Source organism: Cyanistes caeruleus, chromosome 1 (assembly GCF_971803275.1).
Source record: "Cyanistes caeruleus chromosome 1, bCyaCae1.hap1.1, whole genome shotgun sequence".
Lineage (NCBI taxonomy): Eukaryota > Metazoa > Chordata > Aves > Passeriformes > Paridae > Cyanistes > Cyanistes caeruleus.
The window spans coordinates 62,059,152-62,083,688 of NC_141701.1; the positions used below are offsets into that span (position 1 = coordinate 62,059,152).

General features: G+C 37.2%; 1 protein-coding gene across 3 annotated transcripts in view; it reads right to left on the bottom strand.

Annotated features, from left to right (window-relative positions):
- The window catches only part of GABBR2 (gamma-aminobutyric acid type B receptor subunit 2), a 454,308-nt gene that overhangs the window by 269,006 nt on the left and 160,765 nt on the right, over nt 1–24,537 (bottom strand). For all 3 annotated transcript variants that reach the window (XM_086895763.1, XM_086895774.1, XM_086895781.1), the window contains exon 4: nt 665–835. In XM_086895763.1, the coding sequence (XP_086751889.1) occupies nt 665–835 (171 nt within the window). The remainder of the gene's footprint in view (nt 1–664; nt 836–24,537) is intronic.

Sequence of the window (24,537 nt, forward strand, 5' to 3'; positions counted from 1 at the left end):
AACTCTTTTCTTTGTCTTGCTCTGATTCGTTACATTTACGTTTTTTCTTATTCAATTGTTAAGACCATGCTTAAAGACATTTAGTCCATACTTTAGTGCAATTTTCATGACCAAAGTGTTACTCAGGGTGAAACTTGAAAGATCTGTGGGGTGCAAGCTATGTGATCTTATTAGTTCTAGGGCTTCTGACATTTTTGTCTCAGTAAGCTCCTCTAATATTTTCAGCCACTGACTTACCAGATTTTGTTCCTCAGTGTTAAGATTGATGCTTGTAATAAGTCAGAGCACAAAAGGAACATGATGAAATTGGATTTATTCAACCTTTTAAATGCACCAGAGTCAGAATACAAACCTCCCTCAGAAACATATGTTTTTGCAAATCAAAGAGTATAAAGGAACCTTTGCACTGGGGTGCAATGATCTTGTGTGTAAAAAACAGACATGCAAAACTAGCTTTCATTACAGACACTCAAATAAACCCCCAGAGGGAATTAAGCTTATTCAGTACAGCAAACGTGACCTACTATAAGAAAGCCAAACAGGACTGAAACAATGGGACAGTTTCTTTTTCCTGAACTGCTGTTAATAAAGGAACTAACTCCTTAGAAATCTGATATTGGTATCTCTCTGTGCATCCTAGAAATTAAATTAATGCAAATCTTACCTCAGAGAACCTTTGTACATCCTGGGTTAAAGTTCCTACTCTCTTCCAATGATAATGTTTGAGTAACTTCAAAATTGCTGGATTCACTGCATTATCAGATGGCACTGTCCGGAAGAAATAAGGATATTTTTTCTTATCAGCCAACTCTGGAGTTGTTGCTGCAAATGAAAGCTGGAAAAAAAATCAAAGAACAAAAAATGAAAGTCACCATAAGTCATCTAGCAGTCAATAAATAAAACTTTGCTTTTCTCAGTGCAACAGGACACATTGCTGTCATGTAGAGAAGTTTCATCATCATATAGCTTGAACATCCTACCAGCACCATTTACTTTTAAAAAGATTTTCTAAATACTTTAGCTCTATAAACCACCTGCTTAAAAATTAAACTAGGAAATCTTAAAAGTCAGTGATGTAAAATCCTCTGTTTAAAATCATGCATCTTACACGATACACAGAGCAATAAGGCCTAAGGGAGTAAATCTCTATGATGTATTCCCCATCAATTTCTCTTCATAAAAGTTGAGAATACCTCCAAGAGAATACTATTTTCTCAAAGACATATATCTTAAATTACTGGGTAAATCTCTAGTTGTACTTTTTCATATCTTCATGTAACAAAACAGCTCCAGGTAACAGAAAAAGAGAAAATCACTACGTTAGCCAAGGCTGAAACTCAGAAGTTTGCTCAAGTCTCAGCTTCCTACACTGAGGCAGGCCCCCTGTGGTTTGTGTTATAAAAAAGGATTCAATGGCTAAAACACTGGAGTTTGTTCATGGTTAGAGAATGTTTACTACAAAGAAAAAGAGGAAACCTTTTAAACATACAAAAAACAATCAGAAAACTTCATTGAATTTTTCTGCCCAAGTTAAAGGTGGCATATTTTTGTGAATGTTTTACAGAGAGTGTTTTGAAGAGAATGCCTGTACATTCACTTTTTGAAAACACTCCTACTCCAAAGATACTTTTGGTCATTCCCTCCAGTTTCTTTTAGGCTCCTTGGAATGCGCTTCTCAAGCATTTTTTCAGCCAGGATTTTTCATTAAGGGGTTTCTTGAAGCACTGTTTTAATGCAAATTGCTTTGACTGACACAAAATAAGCCCCCTGATACAGTTATTTAAAGTCTTTCAAAATCAATAGAGAGTCAGAAAATGGAGGTGAATTCAAGACTATATATCAACCATAGCTTTAAGTTTGCACTTTTTTAATCAAGCATTCAGCATACTGGGTTAGACAATCTTTTCCAAAATTCAGAATAGACAAGTTTTATCCAAAAAAACAGTCCAAGTCTTTTCTTCAAGTTTATAAAGATCTAGGTTTAGCCTATCAGAGACAGAACTTATTCTCTGTCTGATTTTAGACTCACAAAAAATATATTGCATTGTTATATTGCCCTGAATTGAGTTTGTTTTCCTAATTAAAAGAAATCTAAGCACCTTAAATTGTGCATAACCTGGCAGTTTATAGTATACCATTCAAAACAGAAGATTCTTTCTCTTCACTGGTCAGGAGATAATGAATAATGCAATTGTCATGTAAGTCTGAGGTAAATAATTTATTAAATTTCATTAAAAAAGTGCAGTATGAGGTACTGTGATATATTGTCATCTTGATTTCTCAAAACCATTCCCATAAGGGAAGAACAATGAACATCTGCCAGGTAGACCTAGTCAGCTTTTCTGTTTAGCCTGGTAGTGCTGAATATCATGCACTCACTGCACAATGAAGGTGGAAATAGGGACCTGTACTGCTGACTGAAAAAGGGAGAAAATTTGACATTAGAAATCCAACATCAAGAGGAACACCTCTCAGCAGCCCAGCTGCTTGCAGCCTGCTGACTGTAAAAAACTTGCTTTTCAAGTTATTACAGGTTTGGATCAAACATAATTTGATTGATCTTAAGAAAAAGGAGAGAGCAACACTGAAGTAACAGTAGCAGCAAGGAACATCAGCAAGTTTCGCCTTGCTCAGGTTCATAGATTGAATGGAAAATTTTTCTGATCAGTAGTTCAAAGGTCCACAGCAATGAGAAGCATTTCTCTATGTGTGAGCTGGCTTTAGGGCAAAGATCTGTGATATAAGCAAGACAATTCAAAACCATCTTTTGTGAATTTTTAGTGACTTAAAGGGCCTAAATTAGTATCCTAATTGCTCCAATTTCCTTGGAAACAATGAAGCAAAACATTACCTCTCTTCATTGCTTACAGAAAGATGAAGTCTCAGATTTCTCATCCATGTGAGGTGAGATGAGACAAATCCAGGTTTAAGTGTAAAACTAATGACACCCAAATTACCAAAAAAACAAAACATTCCTCTTCATTTTCTTTTTAAATAAAGAAAGGACTTACTAAAATTAAAAAATGGGAAAAGATATCTCTCGATTCTCAGAATCTCAGATATCAGCGATTCTCAGAATGTAGGATATATTCAGAGGTCTTTCTTTCAAGCATCATGTATATCATGGTTAGTCTCAGTCTGCATCACTTTGACAATTAATAAGACCCTTTTAAGCGATGAAGAAATATCCTGAAAAAAGTTAAGTCATTAAAAATATTTAACTTTTCATAAAATCATCTCTGTAAGAGTTTGGGACATGCAATGAACTTAACCCAAAAAACACCAGCATTCAATATTCTGCTTTGAGAGGGACAAGGATGAAAAATGAAAAAAATTATGTTCTAAAAAGTGATAATAAAATGATAATGTTAAGAAATGAACTGAAATTTTGGAAAAAGTATTTGAGATAGCACAGCTATATGGCAATATAAGGAAAATATCATTAAAAAAAACCCTTATTTAATATGATAAAGCAAGTAAGATCACAACACAGTCCATCCATATATGCATTAAGATAATACAACCCTTTTTAACTGAGAATTATTCCTCTGTATTTTAGGGCTAAAGTTGTTTATTCATGGCTGATTTGAAACTTGCATATTGAAAGGCTTTTCATAATTTCTTAACTTCATTCTGCAGGATTGAAAGCCATCCTACCTTTTGTTACAAGAATTTATTTTGCTAACTTTCAGTTAGCAAAAAAGCTGGATGAATTGCAATCATATTGTTCATACAATTCTTTGCAAAATACAAAAGTTCTGTTTTTCACATTATTGAATTTTCAATGCACACATATTTATGCACTGTTCTAAAAATTCTTTACAGGTGTTTATACTCGCTTCTCTATGATCAGGAGGACTGAGACATAAACAGTTATATGCAGGATTATAACTCAGCAATAAATACCTGTGGGGTGTATGATGTCACTCTTTCACAGAAAATTATTTTACAGAACTGCTAAAAGGTGATGGCCAAAAGCCAATCTTCAAAAAAGGATGAAGGAAAGGGAAAAGTTTCAAGTTCCTATAAAGCAGAAGACGCTGTGGACAGCTACCAGGTGATACATCATAACTGTATGTGTGGTGTTTGTGTGTACACATACATAAACAGGCTCTGTGCATATGTGTGTGGAGATCTAGAGAAAAAAAAGCTCACACACACACATATATATATATTATATATATATACATACATACACACATATATGTATATATATATATATATATATCTATCTTTGAATGCTGTCTGAAAAACCTGCAGCTACTTCCTAGACTATCTCTGAGAAATCTTCCTGTAGAATATCTTTAGAATATTTGCTTCCCATTTGTGAGCAACTGGATCTGAACTTAAAGTGAGTTATTATGGAAATACAAGCTATGAATTAGATGGGAAATTCTGAAATAAAAGAGTATAAAATGTTTAAATAGAAAATAAGATAATATTTATCATTCAAGTAAGAACTATAAAATAGTAACTATAGTAAAAAATAAGAGCCAAATAGACCAGGGTAGTGGATAGATTTTGGTGAACTGCTGAAAAACTGAAAAATACACAGAAGGATTTTATTACGGAAGTTTTAGGGTCAGGCATATGTGCTGATGAATTAAATTTTTCCAAGATGACACTTCTTGAAAATGTTAATTTAGTCAAAAATCCACACATTCGCATGGAAATTTTGTCACCAGCACTAGATAGTAAGATGAAAGAAAAAGGAAATTAAAACAAAAATGTTGAAAGGAACAGTTTTGCAGAAGGGGAGTAAAGGTAGCTTCATAAGCCTATATTAAGTTTAAAGGAGGTGTGGTATATTAAATGAGAAACATCAGTCTGAAGTGCTTACAAGGGCTTCTGTGTAAGGAAGTAATGGTGCATTCAACTTAAAGTCAGTACAGAAGCAGGAATGATAAGCTTTACTTTCATTTAAGAAAATGGAATACAGCAGTAATGAAATCAAAGGGAATGACTAAGAGTTATGTAAGAAAGGATGGATATTATTAGAAAGCTGAAACAAAATTAGGAAAGGAAACACTATATATCCCATGTATATATCCCATATATGAGTCCAGAAGCCGGGAGCTGGAAGGCTGAATGAAGGCAAACTGCTGTCTGATGTACTGCAGAGAGAAAGAAAGCCACCAGAAATGGCAAGTAATCTTCTTCTGTTCAGTTGTTTTACTATCTCTAGGAAGTATTTATGTTCAATTTTTGTCACTGTACTAGGGTACAGAAGTCTGGGAAAAATAAAAGAGCAGAATTATCCCTGGGTAAACACTTTCCCTCATCTAAGGCAACAGGACTATTAAGGAGTCACTTTTATTTAAATGGACATATAGTAATCCAGTAACAGAAATCCTTTGCAAAGTTATTGTAGATCCAAATGTAGACCTCAGCAGAGCCTGACCCAAGCTGAAAGGAGCCAAGTGGACCTGGATGGAGCAGTCAAAATCTGCGACACCAGAACCAGCCACAGCTGTGCGGAATTGAGTCCAGAGTCCGAAGCAGCAGTGTGGCTCGACATGGACAATCTAGCTTTTGGGGTTGTCCATTGTTTTTCTGTTCCTGGTTCATGGACAAGGAGAGTGCTGTGGGGAGTGCCTGCCATCCTGTCTTTGTCTGGGGAAACCACATGGTGCTGTGTGTGGGAGCTGCTGCCATCTTGTCTTTTTCCTGGCTGCCACGCAGAACTACGTCAAGGCGGTGAACATCTTTTTGTGTGTAAAGCACCTGCTCCTCTTGCATACTTCTGTTATTGATATTGCTGCCATTACTGGGCATTTCTTAGTCCATTGCTGTTTGCTTTCAGTGAATTGTTATCTCAACCCATGGTCACTGCCTTTGTCCCTCTCCTGCTAAAGAGGGTGGAAGGGAAAGGTAGTGGCTATTTGGCGTTTAATTTCTACACACCATGTTCATGGAATATTATACAATAGAGGGGGGAAAAGAAAAGGAAATAAAAGTGCCTTCAGGTAAGAAAGAGGGTGACCTCCCTTGAATAAAATGTCATCTGCTAAGAAAACTGATTCATGTTTGCAAATGGGGAAATCAGTTCATTGAGCACCAGATAGATTAGCTCAGCTCTCCTAGGTTTCTGTAGTATGCTTGTACAAGCATTTTATTAATGATTGCTAGAAATGTAAATGTGCCCCTGTTGCTGCAAAACTAGTCCTGATGGAGAGGATTTTATAAATGGCAGATATCACCTTTATTTCCTGCATGTTTTCTAGAAAGCTGAATTACGTTGATAAATCACCATTGCTAAACAGGATATAAACTGCTGATTCAACTGATTGGTGCTAACATTTATCATCATAACTAGAGACTGCATGTCATGTATGCCTAGACAGGAAGCAATATTTTCTGCAAAAAAAAGGAATGTGCAAATAATCCTTTCCCAAAAAAGGAGAGAACATCAGCAATTACTTGTACAATGGTACAGGATTGCACAGACAGAATCTTGTATAACATGTAATACGGAAGTAACAAGGACAAAACTCAGGTAGATGATGATCTGCAGCAATGTGTACTTGTGACACCACACACCACTCCTTTGTGTGTACCGTAATGCTTTGACAAGCCTGTGCCAACAATAATGATTCTCAAGTGCAAGCACGTGATGACTTGATGGTCCCAGGAGCTAGAAGGACCAGAATGGAAACTAATGAATAATGAAGAGTTAAAAGATTTGCCTGCTGCAACTCTTCTTGAACATTAGATGATGTCATGTAACAAGAGAAACAATACAGTTTTAACCAGAGACAGAGAACAGATTGAAACATAACAAACTGCATTTTTAACTGAATGGTAATTATAAAATATAAATATTTAGGTTAAATGTTAATTCACAGTAACCTTACTATACAAGCCAACTTATCCAGATGTGTAGTCAAACTACCACTGAACTTGATCTTGCCACTAGCAAAGTTATGAATAAATTTTAATATTATAACAATACTTGAAATAAGAAGAAACTATATTTATTCTAAAAGAATATTAAAGAGAACCTTAAATAAATATTTAAAAACATTTAATTATATTAAATGATAGTTTGTATAATCAGAAAAAGGATATATTAGAATGCCTTTTCCTCCCTCAATGCAAAAAATGTATCATCTAATCAGCTTTGATGGATGACTTTGAGGAAAGGCATTGCAAAAATGGTTACAAGCACCAATATATTTGGGAAATATGTCAACATAAGAAGGTAAATACAGTAATTTCATTGACAGTTGCTCGCATAGATCTTCAAAAGGTGAAATCAAAACACAGTAACAAAGATCAAGAAACAAAGTTATTGTTTCTTGACAATTTACCTATACAACTGCTGGTGAGGAGTGTCTAGATACAGACAGCAAAGAAGTAGATTCTGAACTGGACCTAGAAGTCATAGTGGCAATCTACCCTCCTAGCTATGACCTAATCTTGATCCCCAAACAGCACAGATGATAAATTGACATAAAGATATAATCTGACTAAAGACAAAAATATTAACAAGAAATTATGCTTTTCCAGCATTGGTAAGTACATTTTTACCTGTTATATAGTACTTTTAAAAAATTACTTGAATGAAAACTCTGGAGATTCCATCATTCAGAAGATTTTAGGACGGGACAAACTTCATTGTTATAACAAATAGAACTCATAATTAAAAAATGTTCTGATAACTCTGAACATAACTTTCATTATGACAGCTGCAAGAGCAAATTAAAAGTCTGGGAGAATTATCTATGATGTCTCACTAGCTGGTACATGGGCAGGGTGCCTCATCCAAATGGGAACATGAAGATACACATTGTATTAAACTCACTGGACAAGAACTGATCTCATGAATGAACATCACTTTCATCAACCATAACATATTACCCATGTGATTAAAGCTACCATTCCCTTTGAAATCAGATGTTTTGCCAAATACTTCTGCCCAATATCATCTGCTGTTACCTTCATTAATTTTGTGTCTGAAATTGCTTTCACTGACTGCCTTTTGGCACCTGGGAGTTTAGAGAAAAAGCACTTCCAGCTGGTCTCAAGGCTGGAAGGCACCTGCCTCAATGCTGATGGCATTCCAGTGCATTAATCCAATCACAGTAAGACTGATATTCGGCTGCATTTTGCCCTGGAGACATTTTAGGAAAAAACTCTGGCTACTGAACGAATCGATATTTTGAGGGCAGAAACTGGTTTAGATAAAATCCATATGAGAAGTACTTCAGCTGAAAGATGTGTCCCTACAGGTTAATGGAAAAGGAGCATTCAGTCCTGTTTCCTTCTTGGGCAGCCCAAACTACTCACAACATAATTTGGTAATATCTTGTAGACGTCCGAATGCAAGAAGTCAGACCAGATTACGGAGTTTGGTCTTTTGATGTTAAACTTTTTTAATCCCATAAAGTCTGTAGTTTAGGATGAAGAACAGTGATTGAAGCTCTGGGGCTCCCAGTGTAAGAAGGATGTGTCCTGCTGGAGTGAGTTCAGAGAAGGACCACAAACACGATCAGGAGTCTGGAGAACCTCTCCCAGGAAAACAAGGGTAAGAGAATTCAAGCTGCTTAGCCTGGAGGAGAAAAGACTCTGGAAAGACCTTGTAGAATTTTCCAGTACCTAAAAAGGGACTACAAGAGGAGTGGGACTTTTTATAAGGACATGGAGTGATAGGACAAGGGGAAATGGCTTTAAAGCGAAAGAGATTGGGTATTAGGATGATTTTTTTTTTTTACTGTGAGGATGGTGAGTCACTGGAACAGGTTGCCCAGATAGGGTGTGGATGCCCCATCCCTGTAAGTGTTCAAGTCCAGGCTGAATAAGGCTTGGAGCAAGATGATTTAGTAGAAGGCATGGGGATTTGAAACTAGATGATCTTTTAAGGTCTTTTCCAACTCAAGCCATTCAATGGATTCTATGAATCCATTCTCAGCTGACAGGTGGTTTTTTGTCTTCAAGTCATGGAGAGGATAAACAGTAGCTGAAAATTGTAGCAAATCTGCTGGGGAAAAAATAAAATAAAATAAAAAAAAAAAAAAAGGAAGAAAACAACCTAGACATTAGCACTACTGCTTCACCTGCCTCTCAGGATAGAATATTAACTTCCATGCATCTGTTCATACCAGAAAGAGCCTACATTTATGAACTTCATAGAAAAAATATATAAGAATTCTTAGAACAACATTTCTGGTGAACAGGAAATATAGTTTTTAGTGTTCAGAGTAAAATATAGTTACAAATCATATTAATGTTCAAGTAATGGGATCCATTTTAAGTTCTAATAAATACTGCCTCACAAACCTATTATATTACCCTTACTTCTGAGATATGCCAAGGAAGTATATGATGGAGTTATGGAAAATGTCCTTCAATTCAGTGGTCAACATAGCAATCAGTAAAGCTAACAGAGGCTTTAGGGTTCAGAGTTTCAGAAGGTAGTCAGGTGAACATAAGGCAGAATGATCTCCAACAGATGATCCCATCAAAAATTAAAAATTTATCATTAGGCTTAACTTGCTTCTTTTGCTTTTAATGGAAAATAAACAATTATCATCCTCTTTTCATGGTGTATTTTTTCTGACTATTCATTTGAAAAAGATCTATCAGAGTCCAAAAAAATAATTAAGTCCTTTTTCTACACTCCAGAAACTATTTTCAGATCTATATTAAACACAAATAATTTGCACCTAACACGTGTTCTGCTTATTGCTACCGGTTGAACAGAGCATTGAAATTAAATGTCAGATCTACTGAAGTTGCTGCAAATTTTGTTTCCATTTCCAAACAGAATAAGAGACAAAATCTTTTGAGCATTTTCAAAAATGGATTGCAAAAGAAGGCTGTATATTTTTGTCTGTCACAGTCAGTTGCTTAGCATTTGGCTACTGGCCTGGATTATATCAGAATTCAGCTTCAAATCCCTGTTCTCCTTCAGTCACAGCATTGTTGTTTATCCCAAACCTAGAAAAGTTTTCTACACGCATACTCTTGGTACCAAATTTCCTTGTTTCTTGTCTATAAAAGATTATCCTCAAAATCTAGTGGAAACCAACAGCTGAATAAAATATTTCATCTATGATAAAACAGACTATATTGCCATAATCCATTAAAAAAAATCTTTCCAGACCTATTCACAACAGTGTGTTCCTGGCTGGCTGCCCAAAACTATTATCATTCTATTAGTATTGTTTATTTGTCAGATTTCATCCAGCTAACACATGCTAAAACTACAGCTGTTCTGTCTACATTTGGTCTTTAAATATCTGTTTTATTATTTTCTCTTCTGCCTCTAAACAATGAAAACAGGGAAAATATCTCACCAGCATAAAGATACCTTAGATGTGCAATATTGTTCTTAGGAGAATATGAACCCTTCATTCTACTAGAAATATGGAGCAGGGACATTGCTGAGCTTTAAGATTAAAATTTCTCACTTCCTCTGTGGAGTGCACACTCCAATACAATCCTAATTAATTTCTTTCCATCTTTTATTCTTTTACTGGGATACAATATCTTGAGAAATAAGGCACATCATGTTAGCTCAAGATTTGCTGAAATCCTTACAGAAATACTTTTTTCACAGTCCTAAGATGTGAACTAATGATTTGTTTATTTCTTCACTCTCTGGTTTCAAACCTAAGCAAGAAATCCCAGATTTTTCAGGATAAAACAGGTGACAGGCTCACTGTGTAGTGATACACAATGTAGTAATACACAAAAACACTGTTTATTCTACATGGAACAGCATAGTGGAGAGACGACTTATCAGGTCCTGGGAGAAGTGCCCCATCACTAATTCTGTACTCAGCCTGGGCTAATTTGCCTTTTCTTTCAGCTCTGTAACTTTTCTGGTATCTCAGCACTGCATGCTGCAGTTACACCCCACCAGAAGTGCTTAGAGAGTGGTTTGACATCAGTCACCTGGAACTGTACTTTTAATACTGGATAAGAAGGGCTATGCTACTGAAATCAAGTAATTGCTGGAGGGAGATGTTGAAAAAAAAAACTGGTAAAAAATCAGGGAACTTTTTTTGCCAACAGACGCTGCCAGCAAAATAAATTCTGCTTGCCCAGCAGCAAGGGCAACTTGGGTTACATTGCCACTAAAAACCTTCAGCAGAAATGTCAATCACAATTATGATTATAATATATTTGGCATTAAAATGTCAAATGTGTTGTTGATCCTCCTCTAAGAAATAGCCAAGATCAGGCATATTTTATGCATATTTTCATAATCTGCGGTCAGCACAGATTTTAAAAAGATGCTCTGGATGGGAATCTACACATACAAAACCTTTCAGCAACATATGCAGCTAGGAAATGCTCATGCAGATATATTCAGGCAACCTAAATCACAACACTGTCAACTTAAAGCTGCATTCTGTGTTTTTTAATCTGTAAGAGGTTGTAAAAAAATCTAATGAGGCATTATAATCTACTTTTATGAAATAAAAGATGTCAAACAGTCTTGGTTCAAGTACAGTTACAAAACAAAAATCCCCTCTTGAATGTCACCGAGGATGTGGAAGAAGCCATGAATGTTTCATTCCAGTGCTGATGGCTGCAGGACATAACCTAATTGTTGCCCAAGGAACCCTCAATGTGTTTTTCTCAATACCTATGCCTTGCAGGTCACTTCAGCAGTTACTATTAACTTAATAAGTGTTTCTTTATGCCTGCATTTGATTTTAAGTACAGTACTTGCCCCTGGTCTTTGAATGCATGCTGGGTACAAAGCATTAAGATTATCTACACCATTTAAGATTATGCACACTTCAATTAGATCTCTCAGCCATTTTTCCTTAGTTGCTGCCATCGCCCTAGTTCCTGCAGGCTGAAAGCTGAATGTTTTCTCTAGACCTCATTATCTTTTTTGTCACTTACTCCATAAAACTGTTCACTGCGATCCCATCTATTCCTGAAAATAGTCCTTATCAACCATGGTCTTCTTACAATATTTTCCATAACTTACATCCATCCAGGTGAGATAGAAACGGAACTAAATCACTCCATATCCATATGCAGTACTAAAGCCAATGTAGCCTTAATTTTTCACACGCGAGGAAGAGCTTTGTGCTCGATCTTTGTCACAGCGGCAGGAAAGTGCTTGAGAATATAGTTTAATTTTAAATATTTCAATGGTTTTATTGATTTGGGAGAAGGAACTCGTATACAAAGAGTCAGACGTGCGTTAGAGTTTGGTACTGTTTATTAGTTTTGGAAGCTGCTTTAAGTATCATCTCTCCTAATTCAATCTCATCTATTTCATTATTTATTACTCACTCCTATGTGCAGTGAATAAATTGAGATTATTGAAGTCACTTGCCTCTTCTCAGCTCTCTCATTTGTGACACAGTGTTTTCTGAATTGCCGTTTATTTTTATACAACATTTCTGACAAAGTTGTTAATATTTGTGTGGGGAGAGTTTCTGTATTTTGTTGGGTTTTTTTACCACATATCTTATGGATTTGTCTACTTGGTCTCAACAGTTTACTGACTTGGACTTCTATTATTTTGGGTAGTACTGAGTTATTTTGGTCTTTTTCAAACACTGGTCTTGGACATATTCCTGATAAATGTGAATTTATCTGCTATTTTTACATGTCTCTGCATGGGAAAAACTCATGATGGTACAGACAGCAGGGAAAATTAAAAGCATCTGTGACAGGTGACCAGTGCAATTCCAGATCTGAAAATATAAACCACTCATATTCACCTGGAGATCCAGAAATTAAGTTGGTGATCTGTGTTCCTTTCCTGAGGAATTATACTTTCTGAATATTCGAATTATTTATTAATCATTCTACATATGATATTATATATATAAATATTATTTATGCATAAATTGTGAATTTTGAAGTGCCTCCTGCAGTTAAAATAATTTCAGCTTTATCAAAAATGTATATATATACACATATATATATATTTATCAATAGATGCACTAACAAGCTGCAATGTCAGCTGGATGAAAACCAAAGATTTGTTGTATTCACTGTCTGCTTTACAGGCAGGTTATTCAGAAATTCTCTGAAGCTGAATTGCTTAGTTTCTTAAATGAACATCAAATTTATTTCTCACCCCTTTAAATATAACTACTAAAGACAACTACATATTTGAGGCAGCTCCTGGTATGTTTTTATACTTAGCCAATAAGAAAAGAGAAGGTAAACCACATGTGACAGACAAACTCTCTGAGAGAGTTGTAATAAAAATGAAGATACTTTTCCTAATATGCATATGGTACCTTTGCAGCTAGTTCAGAGAAACCCCTGGAAATGAATGGGGCATTCTTTTCATTTTTTTTTCTTTTCTTAATTTGTTTTGCATCAGATTCATCCAATTTACTATCCATCAATTACTGGATTGTATAACTTTTGTTTCTACATACCAATAGTTTATTTATTCTCCAGTTTCCTGGACTCCTAAATTTCCCCTTATAGAGAAATTCAGATTACTCTGAGCAGAAAAGCATGTCCCAGGTTATGGATAAGGAATGATCAGAAGGCATTCAGCTTGAATACAACCTCTTGACCCATTCCAAAACAAAGTTCTGTAGATAAGAAGCAGGGAGGAAACCCTGTGAGGAAATTACCAACAGCAAGGACTGCATAAGACACTGTGAGATAGACAGCCAAGAGAAAACAGGAGAGGTGCTGTTCATAGCACAGAAACAGTCACTGTAAAAAAAAAATAAAAAATAAAAAAATGAAAAAGAGAGATGGAGACATGAACAGTCAAAACATGGACAGACAGCATGGACAAAAGAAGAAAAAACTGAAAAACCTGTGTCATGTGAACATCACAGACTGAAAGCAGAGGATAGCATATGAGCATATGCTTTCCAAGACTTTTCTTAAGTTTACATAAAAAATTTTACATCCCAGTATATTTAAAGGGGTGTAAAACATCCAATTTGATGTGATTTATACTGGTATGTCATGACTTATATTGACTTGCCTAGTGTAAACCTTAAGATGAGATGAATCACTCCCTAGAAGCATCTGCTACTAACGACTGTAGGCACCAGTGGGAGACTACAGTGACTGTATCAGCTGCAGCCACCTACATTCCACTTGGTTGAAAGAATCCCACAAAAATGATCAGACCTATATAGATAATAAAGCATGTGAGGAAGTAATGAGCCACCTAGAAGACACTTCGGCCTCCTAACTTCTGGAGATTTTTAGGTATTTGATCTCTTTAAAAGGTTAAACTAAATGCTTAGTAAATCTGACCTAAACTAAATGGTTAGTAATTCTTCAGGAATCATAGTAATGGAAAATACAGATATCCCAGAAATTTCAAGTGGTTCCATATCTTCACTGTAAATTTCTTACTTGCATTCACTCCAATTTCTCTCAACCTTAAATGTACTTGGAGATTCACTTCAGGTGTTTCAAAACAGTCTTAAATTTGTTCTTACCACGTGTTTCACCATAGCATAAAACTACCACTTGTACATAAACCATCCAAAGCTACTAAAGAGGCAGCTGTTTACTTCATTGAGTAAGAATTGCCATTTGAGCCAGTGCCATTAAGCATGCAATGCCATCACATGCCACACCACCATAACCTCCCTCTATGACCAACAAAGTCATTTACTTTAAACCTCAAGCAACAGCCAAACAAAACAATGCCCACATACTTTCCACTGCCCCTTTCAGGATTTTGTCTGCACATCCCACACAACCAAGGCTGCAGCTGGACCATGTCCCTGCTATATCCCAACTGCTGCCTGGTGCTTGAGCTCTCACTGCCAGCCATGAAGGTAAAGACCTCACTTTCTGCTGCTTATTTTCTGCAAGTCCTGCTTGACCAAAGTGCAACACACTTGAAATACAACAAGAAATACACTTTAAACTACTAAATCAAAGAGAAGAGCCAACAAGTTTAACCTAACCCTTTCTACACTAAACTGCCAGGCTCTGCAGAAACTATGGGGTAAAACTGAGGGGAAAAGGACATGGCAAAGATGCTGCAAAGAAACCCAGTGATTTTTGGTTTGGGGACTTATAAACCATTATCTCCAATGACAGCCAGCTAAATATGCAAAAGAGGAAGATGGGTAGAAGGCTTCCTCACGGTTCTTTGCACAAAATGGTGCACCAGAATTATGATGATTGCCTGGAAATAGTAGGAGCTACCAAAAGGTGGTAGGAGTCAACCTACAAAGAAGCAAAACAGAGTGAAGCCTCAAAAATATATGATCTGGCAATGTTTTGAATTAGTGGATCCGGGGAAAAAAAAAAAAAAAAAAGGAAATAAAGGAAATATACTCTCAGTCTCTGAACTGGGTATGATGCTGTTTTCAGGACTTTTTCAAATCATAGTTGTCTCAAGTCCTTTTGTGCTAGATGTCTATATTCAAGTTAATGGTCAAATAAAAATGGAACATCCTATTGCTGATGGAAAGGATTTTTTTGGTATTCACATAGACTTTACAATAATTCAGAAATTTTGATGCCATTATTTATTGATATTATTGAGAACTCATACACTATACATAAATACACAATCCTCCTGTGTCGAGAGCCTCTATCTCTCACTGCCAGTAAAACCATGCATTTATTCAAGTTCTGAACCTGCAGGACTCAGGACTCAGGTAGCTGCTGGAAGGGAGTTGCTGAGAAAGTGGCAGGGAAGGGCAATATCTCCAAAAGGAATATTACAGTTTCTGCATATTTATGGTTTCTGGGTGCTTTTTTCAGACAGGCACAGCACTGCTTCACAACAGCTTTCACGGAGTGAGAGGCCACTTCAATTTTTTGGGGGAAGGCTGGGAACAGACGTGCACCCTCTGTCCCCCATATGTCTTCCTACCTCTCCCTTTTCTCCTGCAATACACAATATCTGCCTCCCACCTGAGACTCGCAATACAAAGGCTCAAAATAGCCATCCTGTGGCATGACCTCAACTCACCTCCTCCTGTTCTGCACAGAAGAGTCAAGAGCCAGAAGCTCTTCCCTGGAGAAGATGGGATACAAAGGTGAGAGCAGAACAAACAGCCCAGAAACTCAAAGGGCTGGAGAAAGTGGTGCCTACCCTTGTTGATCTGCCTCTTGCCTCCCTCTTTCCTTATCCTCCACCTCATCACTGATCAGAGAAGAAGCAAACACAGCAGGACATTGTCCCTGTGTTTTGAGACTTAAGGCAGGCACCTCTGCTCTGATGGCTCCTATCCAAACCTGGTGTTAACAGAGGCACAAACTGCTGCTGCAGAGCACAACTGGGATTTGTAATGAGAGCCTGAGTGTGTGAGCAATGACTTCTAGGCATTCTTGGGAAGATTCTGAGTCTTCTCTTCTTCAGGCTAAAAAAAACACAACTCCTCAGGGTGTTCTCATATGACAGATGCCTGAGTACCTTCATCCTTGCAGAGGTCTTTGCTAGGCTTGCTCCAGTATGCCTCTATCTCCCTTGCTTTGGGGAACCCAGTGTGGACAGACAACTGCAGATGTGCTCCAGTCAGGGCTGAACAGTCAAGAAGACTCACTCACCTCCCTTGATCTAGTGGTAAAGTTTTCCCTAGTGCAACCTGGCTTCTCCTGGCTGCCTATATTCCAAACATATGTTGCCGGACCATGTTCCACTAGATGTTCACCGGGATCCCCAGGGCCTTTACTGGAATGCAGTTTTCTAGCCAAATACCACCCAGACTGTACAGGTGAGTGCCTGGGGTTTCTTCCTCCCCAAGGGCAAGACTTGGCATTTGCCTTTGCTTGGCTTTAGAAGAGTCTTTCTGGCCAAGATCTCGAGCCTTCTGACATGCCATGGAATGGCAGCACAACCCATTGGTACATCTGGTATACCAACAATTCATCCTGCAAATGAACTGAATTTTTCACACCCTAAATCTGATGATGGTCTATCCTACTCCATCATCCAAGTGATTATTGAAGATGTTACAGTTCTTGGCTCCATTATCAACCTCTGCGGTCTAAATACAAAATAATATATTTTAAATGCTTACATGCATACTTGTTTGTCATAGTCTCAAAATATTTTTAATTAAAAAAATTAAAACTGAAAAATGGCACCAGTGAAATAAAACAGTCATAAAGACACCTTTCAAGAATGACTAAGGTGCGGTTGCAAGTTAAAACTCTAAGACAGAATATGTACAGTACATATCTCTATTTTCTTCTCTGACAACAAACTGGTACTAGAGGAAACACATTATTCCATCAGAATGATGCCCTCCAGCCCTATTATTCATGCAGAGTTATACAGAAAAGATCTTCACTTAATCCAAACTAACCATGTGCAGCCTCATCCTTTGCACTGTTTCTGTAAATGCAGTTACTGTGCAGTGTTCCAGGTTCAGGTAGCCAGCTTACTGTCTCATTATTTAAATGGCTGTCATTGAAAAAACAGTGTTACTTGAGTCACATAATTCCAGCACACGATTTCACAAATGCAAATTCACAAATCCTACAAATGCAGCTCTCTCATTGCTTCTGCACTCAGAAGCTGCCATGCATCTAAGAGCTGCGGATAAGAGAGTAGCTTTAGATTTCACTTAAGATAATCAGCCATAAATTTGTTATCGCTTCACTCCTCTTCATGAAGGCTTGAGAGCTGACAGTCTGAGGAGATGAATGGGAAAAATGCACACAACATTCAAATTTGTTCATTCAAATTAATTCAATCAAGTTATTCACAAAGGAAGGCAAACACCTACGCGGGGATCCACTTTGCCCAAGATACATGCTCCAGGTTTGGAAAAGCTCAGCATATCAGAGCAATGGCCATACCAGGTCAAAGCAAAGATACACACTGTTGCTCCCTTCACCTCTGTGTCTGCTCTCTCCTAGGTCTCTGTGCTCTAAGATATCTGCTCTTAGCCACTGCTAGAGACATTTGCAAAGGAAACTCCCAACCTCCAGTAATCTGCAGCTCGTGAATTTATTTGGATATTTCTGTTGCCTTTGGATTTAATATTCCTCACACCTTTTATTTTTCCCCTTCCATGAATTCATCTGGTTCAGCTATTTTTGGAGGTCCAATTTTTGGCCCACATAATAATCCACAGCAGAGATGCACACACTAAGTTTACATGAGGAACCAGGTCTTCCACTTAATTTTGAATCTGTTGCTTTCATGTTTCATTTTCTGCTGCATAATTCTTGCTTAGAAAAGAGTGAATAAACTACAGTCTTTGTAAAAGTTCACAGGAGTTCATGACTGGCACTATTTTAACTGCCTGAGCAATACAGAGCACTTGTTATCTTATTCTGTGTATTTGATAAGAAGGTCAGGATTGCAAGATCTGAGTAGAGCTGCTTAGCAGCCCAAGGATTAGTAACACAATTTTGGCAGAGGCGGAAATATTCCTTCTACGAACAAAAAGATAGATGTGCATGGGTAAATATTGGGTTTTAAACAATGTTAGATTAATTAGCAACTTTGTGTATCCCACTGGCAATGTTAGAGGTGTTGTCATTACTGGACATGGTTTAGTGGTGAAGCGGGAGGTGCTGGAATAACAGATGCACTTATGAAGAGATCTTTTCCAACCTTAGGAATTCTATGATATGCATGCCTTAGGATACCTATAGGATATAAAATATACCTTTAGGATATAAAATACTGTAGGACAACTGGCCTACCCACTGATCTTTCATATGCATACAGATTGAAGTCTTAAAAGGCTTATGGATCATTACTAATTCTTCCTATACTCACTGCAGCTTCCCAAAGAGACAACAAGCAGAGGGTGAAACTTGCTGGCACAGTGAGACAACTCTGGCAATTCTTAGCTGAAGCTAAATCTCTAGTCCTTAGGCAGCTTTCAATTATAATGAGGTAGGAAATAGCATGGAGTTGCTCCCAGGATAAGAATTTTATAAGCGGTTCTGTAAAAGTCCATCCCCATCCTCTGCAATAAATAAAGAGTATAGTCACACTCAGAATCCAGCCCCCTTCTTTCTTGAAAATGCAAGGACAGCTGTGAATTATATTAAAAAAATAAATGCATAAATTCTCATAACAAAGCTTACCAGCAAAAATAACTATATGGACATTCTAAAATTCCTCATGTTTCATCTTGTCAATCAGATTTCACCAGAGCCAAGTAGAAATGGAGAAAAGAGAAGATGCTGTGACTCCTGCACTTCAGGGTGTCTGGCTGCTACATTTATTGCTGAGAAGCCAGCAAGGCTCACAGCCATTCAGCATTCCTGGCTGTTACAAGTTCTGTCAGGCATCCGGCAATGCTTGGAGCTGACATTAATCACCGACTTTGGGGTTCACAGCTGTTACACGCAGTTCCAGCAACTTGGTGCTGCTAGTAACAATTTATTTCACTTAGCAACAAATGCTGGCATATGGGTGTTGCTTGTAATTTCTAAGGAGCTTTTTGCCAATGCTATTAGCTTCCACAGTCAGCTGGGGCTGTAGTAATGGGAGACTTAAGAACTTTTAGGAGCATTTCTAACAGTGGTGCCTAACAACAAAGAGTACCTTCGGCAACAATCACTCTGCATACAAACATTCCCAACGTGTTGGCAAGTTTCCTAATAATAACCAAGTGCCTAATACTACCTACAGCTGTGGAAGCATTAGTCAGCACTTCAAAACGCCACTGCAATGTCAACAACATGTATAGAGTTTAACAAGTCGTTCCTACAATACCAGCAGAAACTCTGCCAGAGCTCTGTGCTGCAGCTAAGTGCCCCAGCAGGGTATATTAGCTCAGGCTCAGCACTGTGTGAATAAAGTCACACAGATTTTGAGCAACATGAAAATATTGAAAGCTACACCGCAGTGAACACAGGATGCTGAGAACACAGACAGAGGCTCTGCTTCTGAATGCTGGAAAATGTGTTTAAAGCAGCAGAGAGACTGAGTAGAACATTTTAATTCAGACATCACTGTCATTAGTTATGAAGATATCTGTTGTGGATCATTTATTTTTAAATCTAAATTAAAAATAAAACGCAAAATGCTCTAAGCCTTATAAACATGTTGTGGATTTGCTCCATGATGTCTCAATAAAGACATGTCCAAGGAAATATTAGAGTGACATAATTTTTCAAAAGTAATATAACATGAAAAATACAGTGTAATTCAATCACTGAATACTGTTATAGAGAAGTATATTAATCCTGTAATATAGAAGTATATTTTAACGTTATTCTACCACAGATTAGGAAAAAAGCCTGCCAAATCCCTCCTCAAATTCAAGTTTCACCATATCTGAAAATTCTGTGGGGTAAATTTTGATTTTTTTTTTCATTGGCAGAAGACAAATTTCTCTCTAAATTAAAGAATAACAGTGAAATTATTCACTTCTTAATATAAAAAGCGTATTATGTGTGATTTCCTCATTTCATTTTGAAAACAGTTAAACATTTTCTTCTACAAGTCTTTGTTTAGCTTGGTTTGGATTTGATAATTATACACCTAAATATATGACATTAACACTAGTACTTTGAGATGCATTGAGGTATCTTATAAAAAGCACGGCTAAGGGCAATTTTGATTTATAAAATTGAGACAGATGTTGAAGGACACGATTCTAGTGCATTACTGACTGTTTTCAATTTATTTTTCTTTTTCACTGCTGCCTTCCTCATAAACATAAAGGGTAAATCATGCTAAACCAGTCAGATCATCCTTTTTGATATAAAACCATCTTTGTATCTGAAGGAAAAACAAGGGGAGTGACACATCTAATTTTTAACAAGTTTTTTGACACCATCTTACGATAATTTGTAAGCAAAGAAACATCCTAAGCAGACTGAACTACTATTTAGTTGTTACAAAACCAGTAACCAGGAAGGTGCAAAAGAAAATTTGCTATGAAAATTTCGTATGGTGTCATACAGTCTATTCCAGCTGTGCTATTCTGTGGACTGAATGATGAAATAACATGTAAACTACTACACTTGCAGATAACAGATATGTGATCCAAGATACACAAATGCAGTTGAATAATTCAGAACAATGGTAAATGCAAAAATTACTCTGGAGAAAACAGGATGAAATTTACTAAGATGAAATGAAAAAACTTTTACACATTTCAGAACAATGAAACCCATCAAATTATATAATAATTTTAAAAAAATTAAAAAACAACTTGTTAGTCTTGCATGGGGAAATAAAAAGATCTGAGCATATAATAGCTCACAGAGTTGAATATGAATCAAGAATGGTGTTCTGCAGGATGAAGGTCACGTTGCTTTGTATGGATGGGAGTGTTCTCTGTACTCCAGCAGGAGGGAAGTTGGTCCTCTACTGCTGAGGTGTTGCAACACAGGAGCCAAGTCTGATGCCTTATGTTGTAACCTTCATATTTTCCAGATTCTGTCCTATATTGGTATATAACTCTGAACTTCATATAAAGTGTTGGCAAGTTCTCCTCACAGGGGAGTTAGACACAGCAATCCTTTTCCAGCCTGAGAACCAAGGACACTGTTGCAGCTTTGGGCCCAAAAAGTACAAACAACAGCAAATTGAGGAGAGCAATCTGGGATGATGTGACTTCATACCCTGAAGCTGTAATTGGACAATTAACCTCAATATGTAAATGGACCAAAACTTACAAAAGTGTAAAATTCATGACTGGGCATCCACCTTGGGTGTAGCCACAGCTGGGCTCTTGTACTGCCCAAGGTGTATCCATTGAAGGCCTTTTAATAAATACCTACTTTACTCCTTTAACTCTGTCTAGCCTCTGTTCCAGGTAGCCTCTCAAGGCATCAAGTTTAGTAATATATTGTTGTTATGTGTACTAAGAGGAGGGGTCAACCACTTCTTTTGTGCTGCTTTCCAGAGCTTATGCACAAGATCAACACAGAAAGTTCAAGCAGTCCAACTACTTAGAAGGAAAACACTTTCAGTTGGTGGCGTGTAGTCGGTATAATCCCACCACCATATAAAATTAGACCTTGTTCATCAAACCCCATTCCAGCAACTGCAGGATACCACACAGTAAGAAGAATCGAGAGAACATGTGCAAACCAAAACCACAGAATATTCCCTACACACTTCATTAAGCTGAAAACTTGTAATAAAACCCCTCTTGACTCAGCAATGATGTGCCACACAATGAGGGCACAGAAAGATGAGGAACACTGCCAATGCCCTTGACCTACACAGAACCTGGGGATTTATTCTGTGAAACTCCTAATGACCTTTACTAGAGTTGTTGAATCTGGTGGCCCAGAGGTGAGGCAGCTCCAGCTCTGTGCCCCCAAGTCCAGCCACTAGCAAGGCTGGGCAGGTATTCCACAGACAGGGAATACACACATATACATATACTCATGCACATGCACACATGTTTTCCCTATATACACTCAGCTACAGAGTCTGCACGCAGCCAATAAGTATTCCCAATCTCTCTGCCCTCACAACCTCCCTTGATGTAGGTCATCTCACAGCTTTGCTCTTTGGATGATTAGAAACTTTTTCAAAACCTTCAAATCTAAATGCTCTATGAATACTGTACATGCATTTGCTCTTTGAACAGAAAGATAATGAGCATCAAAGCTAGTTGGAAAATATTCATGTACTTTCTCATCATCATTTCACTAAACAAGTTATAATATTTTTCCCCCAAGAATCTCTCATTCCCTTATTCATTCCTTTTGGGCTGTTCCTGTTTGAATGGTGTGAACATTTTGGCCACATTTTTGCAGAATGTTCTAATTATTTAATGAGGTGTTACCCATGTCTTGTACCATGGTGCTAACTGTGTCCTGTTCCAAGCAAGAACCCCTTGCCATGACTAAACTTAATTATGTTTGCATACACATCATCCTGTTGTTTTATAGTCACAGCTGACTCAAGCTCTGTGTCTATGGCAGAAATTTTTGCTACCAGTTTTGAAAAACACAATTCTGCACAACGAATCCTTCCTGCACAACTACTCCTTCCAAAAGTACATCTTTCCTCTGTAATGCAGCAAGAAATCTCTTTTCAGTAATACAGTATGTGTGAGCAGAGGGGAGGTGGAATATTGATATTCATTGCTCTTATGGAGGAAATGCAATTTATAGGGATGGTCTAAGTAGTAGTTTTTTTGGGGGGTATTCTGATATAAATCTGAATAATAATTTTTGCTATTTAGTAATGGCCATAAATACAGCAATTGACTGATACAATTGGAGTGCCCTTTAAAACTTATATTTATATGTTATATACATTTATATAATATATATTGTATTTATCTTTTATAAGTTCACCTTTGTTAATATGCACTTAATCATGGTTCTAGATAAGATTTCTTTATTTTACTTGATTAAAAAAAAAGTTTATTTTTTCCCTCAACTTAATTAAAACACTGAGATTTTACAGAAATACTAAAAATTGTTACCATTTGAACTGTTTTGGGGGAGGTTCCAAATATTTTTGTTTTACTTTTTATAAATCTTCCTAATTTCACAGAATCATACAAAAACTTTGTTTGGAAGGAACAATAAAGGTCTGGTTCCAGCCCACACTCCCATGGCCAGGGATGCCACCCCACCAGACCAGGTTGCTCAAAGCCCTCCCCAGTCTGGCCTTGAACACTTCCAGAAATGGAGCTTCTGTGGGCAACCCATTCTAGTGCTTCACAATCCTCACAGTAAAGATTTTCTTCCTAACATCTAACCTAAATATTTTCCCTTTTAGTTTAAAGCTGTTTCCCATTGTCCTATCACTATTTGCCCATGTAAAAAGTCACTCTCCCCATTTTTCTTCATGTCTGGAAGACTGCAATGAGATCTCATTGGATCTCAGATTCTCCATGATGTACTCATTCAGCCTGTGTTTACAGGAAATCTGCTCCAGCCTCCTGATCATCTTTATGGCCCTCTTCTGGACCTGCTCCCACAGGTCCACAATTTTCTGTCTAATAACTTCCTTCAGCTGTGTAACCACAAGTAGTAGTCATTGAAGACTACAGAAGACACACCACAGACAAAGAGAAATAATTTTTTATACTAATTAATTACAAGTGACCAATTAGAGGATCTATCAATTTCATTTTGTGGCACCAAATCAAATGGGCCATGTGTAAAATGAGACGAGTGCTTCTTGCGGGGGCAGAAAAAAAACTAGGCCATTAGGGTATAATCTGTCCACTCACAAGTTCTGGTGAGGATAAAGAGAAATCTGTCTAGCATTCAGTAGCAAAATCTGTCCTAAATTTGCTTAATTGCTTCATAAGTGCTATTGAGACAGGAAATGTAGCTGCTACTGCAGTTGTAAAACGAAAGGCAGAGAAGGAAGATGGTTATTGAGTCTATTTTTAAGTATGAAAAATGCATTCGCGTAGTACAATGATGCAGACATTCAGACACACCAGAATGGAAATGTGAACAGTGCAGGGAAAGAACAGGCTTGTGCTACATTTTAAGATGATGACAGCCATGCCAGACCCTTGGATTATAAAAACACAATGGATAAATAGGTTATAAGGCTTAAAGGTTAGTAGAAGCACCCCACAGATAATATTTCATGTGTAAAATATGCTTTTGAGAATTTTATATTACATCGTAGTTTTAGAACCAGAGGACTACTGTTCTGTGTGTTCACATAACTCAAAGACTACCAGTACTTTCCTGAACTTC